General features: G+C 36.3%; 1 protein-coding gene across 1 annotated transcript; it reads left to right on the top strand.

The window, feature by feature from the left end:
* The first annotated feature begins 2,096 nt into the window (after positions 1 to 2,096).
* LOC105815633 (olfactory receptor 2AK2-like) lies at positions 2,097 to 3,052 on the top strand. The gene is given in 2 exon segments (XM_012650829.1): positions 2,097 to 2,250; positions 2,253 to 3,052. Coding segments are annotated over 2 exon segments (915 nt in total). The 5' UTR covers positions 2,097 to 2,135.
* The last annotated feature ends 2,491 nt before the right edge of the window (positions 3,053 to 5,543 follow it).

Here is a 5,543-nt window from a genome sequence, read left to right as displayed (position 1 = left end):
CATCAAATTGGTACTAACGGATCAACACATAAATGCACATATAAGAATAACATCTATTGGATGTCGGGCAGGGAGGAAGGGGGAGGAGGGAGGAGAGGACGGGTATTTGTATACACAAGGAGTGCAATATGCACCACCCGAAGGGTGGACATATTTGAAACTGGGACTTGGGGGGGTCAAGGGCAACATAAGTAACCTAAACATCTCTACCCCCATAATATGCTGAAATAAAAGAAAAAAAAAAAAGAAAGGAAAGGACTCTAATAAACTCAATCAGAAATAAAAAGGGAAAAGTCACAACAGACATCACGGAAACACAAAACATTATCTTTGAATACTATAAAAATCTGCATGCCCCAAAACTACAAAATGTGGAGGAAATGGACAAATTCTTAGAAACACACAGCCTCCCTAAGCTCAATTGGTAGGAAATAGAATTCTTGAACAGACCAATACCAAGTGCAGAAATTGGAGCAGCAATAAAAAATCTTCCAAAAAAAAAGAAAAAAAAAAAAGTCCCAGACCAGATGGGTTCACACCTGAAGTTTACCAAACCTATAAGGAAGAACTCACACCTATATTGCAGAAATTATTCCAAAACATTGAGAAAGATGATATCCTCCCCAACTCATTCTACAAAGCCCATATCACCTTGATACCAAAGCCAGGAAAGAAAGAAAACTACAGACCAATATCCCTCATGAATATAGATGCAAAAATCCTCAACAGAATCTTAGCAAACCGAATCCAACAGCACACATCAAAAAAATAATTGATCATGACCAGGTGGGCTTTATCCCAGAGAGGCAAGGCCGGTTCAACATATGCAAATCTATATACGCAATTCACCACATAAATAAAAGCAAGAACAAAGACCATATGATTCTCTCAAGAGATGCAGAAAAAACATTTGACAAAACCAGCACACTTTTATGATAAAAACCCTTAACAAAATAGGCATAGATGGGACATTCCTTAAAATTATTCAGGCTGTATATGATAAACACACAGCCAATATCATATTGAATGGGGAAAAATTGAAGGCATTCCTGCTTAGAACAGGAACTAGACAAGGTTGCCCACTATCTCCACTTCTATTCAACATAGTGTTGGAAGTCCTTGCCAGAGCAATCAGACAAGAGAGAGGAATTAAGAATGTCTGAATGGGGGTAGAAGAAGTCAAACTCTCACTCTTTGCTGATGATATGATATTATATCTAGAAAATCCTGAGGATTCAACCAAAAGACTCCTGGAATTGATAAATGATTCAGTAAAGTCTCCAGATACAAAATTAATGCACACAAATCAGTGGCATTCATATAAGCCAATAACAGTCAAGCCAAAAATCATATGAAAGACACAACATTTTTCACAATAGCATCAAAGAAAATTAAATATTTGGGAATATATTTAACCAAAGAGGTGAGAGATATACAGGGAGAACTATGAAACACTGAGAAAAGAAATTGTAGAAGGTGAAACAGATGGAAATAACTACCATGCTCATGGATTGGTAGAATCAGTATCATTAAAATGTTCTTTCTTCCTAAAGGGATCTACAGAATTAATCCATTCCCTATCAATATGAGTTATTTTGCTGAAATTATAATAAAATATTGCTAAATACTAATGAGTATTTGCTTTCAGTAATGTGAAAATATTTTCAACTATTATAAAAAAGTATATAATTGAATGTTACTAGTTTGTATAAGTAAAACTTATACAAGCAACTTATTGAATACTTTAGAAAGTTTTTTTATTTTAAAAAGTAATAAAGCTTTTCAGTCTAAATACAATAAATAACTTGCCTTTTGAATTCCAGCTACTATTATTGTGCTATGCCGATAGTTGTGGTCCCCAATATTCTGTGAGCAATAAATGCTTTATTTTTATCTTATATTTGCCTTCTATAATCTATAAAAACTATTGTTTTTATATCATCATTTGTAAAATGGTGATTTTTCAATAGACACAGATTCAATGCATTGAATAAGAAAGAGATACATTCACCTAATGTGATTCCAGAAAACTCTATTTCATTTAATAATTGTCATTGTGCTTTCTCTTAAAGGGAAGTCACCATTGCTATATAGACTTTTCAGGTATTATCTGCTTTGATATTTTGATTTAAGCCATGAACATGGGAAATCAAAGTTTTGGGGCAGACTTTATACTCCTTGGGCTTTTCCAATATGGCCAAATGAACACTTTGCTCTTTGTTGCCATCACCATCATCTTTTCAGTGGCTCTGATGGGAACGTCATACTGATCCACTTCATCCGACTGGACGCCAGACTCCACACCCCAATGTACTGGCTCCTCAGCCAGTTGTCCACCATCGACATGATGTACATCTCCACCACCGTGCCCAAGATGGCAACGGACTTTCCCTCACAGAGTAAGACCATTACCATTTTGGGCTGTGAGACGCAAGCAAGTATGTTCTTGGTCCTCGGTGGGACTGAAGCCCTTCTTCTAGGTTTCATGTCTTATGATCAATATGTAGCCATCTGCCATCCTTTACATTATCCTACACTTATGAGCAAGAAGACTTGTTGCTCCATGGTTTCGTGTGCATGGACCACTAGCTCTATCAACTCTTTAGTGCATACACTCTGTGTATTTCAGCTTCCATTCTGTAGGTCTCGGCTCAACCACTTTTTCTGTGAAGTTCCGTCTCTATTGCCATTGGTGTGTCAGGACACCTCCCGGTATGAGCATGCTATCCTGTTGAGTGTACTTATTATTCTGCTGCTACCATTCATGGCCACCCTAGCTACCTATGTTCATGTGCTTACTGTTGTATTCCAGATGAGTTCAGGTAAACTGCAGAAAAAAGCTATTTCCACTTGCTCCTCCCACCTGATTGTGGCAAGCCTATTCTATATGACTGGTCTGTTTACCTATACGAGGCCACACTCCTTGCATTTCCCTTCACAGGATAGGGTGGTGGCAGTATTTTACACCATTATCACCCTTCTTCTGAACCCATTTGTCTATAGCGGGCAGAAAAAGGAATTCAGAAAAAACATGAGCTGTCTTTTGGGATAATTATTATTGGTGCAGATAATATGTCTTTAGGAACACCTTATTTTCTCAGGATTAACAACTGAAAAAGCTGTTCCTGCATACTATCTGGAATTATGTAATGATGGATTTTCTCTCTATAAGCCAGAGAAACAATGTGCTTATCGAACTTGTTTAACTTCTAAAGCAAAAGAATTCAACTTTATCAACTTTATGTTCCAATGGCATTAACATTTTACTATCTTGTTTGTACTCTGAAATTCAATCCATAGGAAATACAATCAACCCAAACATTTAACATCAAGAAAATCTGTGTAACAACCAAAGTTAATGCAGAGAAAACTGCATCCATTCATTACCCGAAAAATGCTTTAATGCTTTAACCACATGTGTGATGATGGTGTCACAGGCACTTGTCATGTGGGAGTAAACAAAAATAAAAAATGATAGGAATTTATGCTGATCAGCAACCTTAACTCCATCTGCAACCTTAAATTCCCTCTGTTATATCACCTTAACATATTGACAAGTTCCAGAAATTACGACATGGACATCTTTCATGGGCCATTTTTCTTCCTACTTCTTTAATGTTATTTATAAAGGTATATGCATAAAAGAAGAACACCAAGGCCAACTCCCAGCAACACCAAGGCCTAACCAATAATACCTGGCCAGCTCTGACTGGCAGGGACTGCTTTTCTCAGGAGAGGAATGTTCAATTTCTAAACCTAGACCAATTGCACCCTTTGTGAGTATGTCTCCTTTGTGTTAATTTATCTTACTATGATATTATTACTTTCATATTACTTTATCCACTTAAATACTTTAATAAAACTTAAAACATAAATAGTTCAATAAAAAATTTTAAATGTACTACAAAGAATTAAAGAAAACAATATCACAATGATTTCAGTGAACTACATTGTGCTCTTGTGCCATGTAACATGGATTATTCCTTATTTATGTTTTTAAACATTCACTAGGCTAGTGAAGCCATCACATCCTAAACACTTCCTGAATCAGGTACTATGCAAATCTCAGAAAACATATTTCCTAATTAACACACACACATACTCTCACACACAAATAGATACACAAAATACTTATTTTTAGTAGTTTGAGCAAGTACCATTATTGTCTTCATGATATATATTGAGAACAAGGCCCATAGTGCTTAATAACTTTTCCAAGGACATCCCACCAATAATAAACAGAAAAATCATGACATGGACTATTATTAGCTGATCCTCAGAGCCTCCCAAATTAATGATTCTATTACACTTTAACAATATGGTGCAATGTAAAAATATCCCTTTCAGTAAAAATTATGTGTGGTAGCTAAGGCATTTTTCAGTGTTTTTATTCTATTGTTAAAGCAATGCTAGCATTACGAGAATCTATTTGATCAGGAATAGCAAAGATATGAAATCACGGCAAACTTGCTGTAAGGGAAGAAATATATTTAAGGGAAAATCACCTGGGTTCTACACAGAGATGACATCTTTAAGTCTAACCCAGACAGAAACCAGACTATTCTGAAAAGGGCTGTTGATGACAAAGCTTAACAAAAGAGAGAGATGACCTGTAACAAAACACTGTGAGGTGATATAGTGGCAACAGGTTTAGGGAAAGACCCCAGATGATATGTGCCATTGTGGAAGCTGAGTTTGTAGATATTGGTAGGGAAACCAGACTTTACAACCCATGGCTTGTGGGGGTGGGGGAAATGGTTCACAGACCAAGTAATAACTTCAGAGTTCTGAAAATATGTGTGAAAAAGCAATGTATTTCTTTATGGCGGATATATTCTCTCTTTTTAGAGTTCTAGAAAAAAGGTCAGGAATCATAATGCGATGTTGTCTGGAAAACAGATCCTTGTAGGGCTAGTTTCTCACATCTAGAGAAAGCTAATTTGCTGAAGGAATGGAGATTTCCAGCAGATTCAGAAGTGTGATTAACACACAGACATCTTTTAATGTACAAATATGTAGCTTAGACACAGTTAAGTAACATTTAATTGCAGCCTTCTTCTTGTTATCTGTTTCCCTTTTTCTTTTCTTTTTTTAATATTTATTTTTATTTCAGGATATTATGAGGGTACAAACATTTCAGTTACGTTTTATGTCTTTGCCTCACCCAAGTGAGGATTAGAGTCATGCCCTTCCCTTCTACAATGCTCACTGCGTCCATCAGTTGTGAGTTTACCCCCCACAGCCCCCTAATCCCTGTAGAATATTACTACCATGTGAGCACCATAGTGTTGATCAGTTAATATCAATTTGATGGCAAGTACATGTGGGGCCTATACTTCCGATCTTGTGATACCTCACTTCGGATAATGGGCTCAAGCTCAATCTAGGAAAATACAAGAGGTGCTAGATCACTGTCATTTCTTATAATTGAGTAATATTCCATTGTATACATATGCCATATTTTAATAATCCACTCATGAATTGATGGGCACTTGGGTTGTTTCCACATCCTTGCAATAGTGAATTGTGCTGCCATAAACATT

This window comes from Propithecus coquereli, unplaced genomic scaffold, assembly GCF_000956105.1.
Source record: "Propithecus coquereli isolate 6110/MARCELLA unplaced genomic scaffold, Pcoq_1.0 Scaffold340, whole genome shotgun sequence".
NCBI classification, from domain to species: Eukaryota; Metazoa; Chordata; class Mammalia; order Primates; family Indriidae; genus Propithecus; species Propithecus coquereli.
This window is presented reverse-complemented; position numbering and strand designations above follow the sequence as displayed.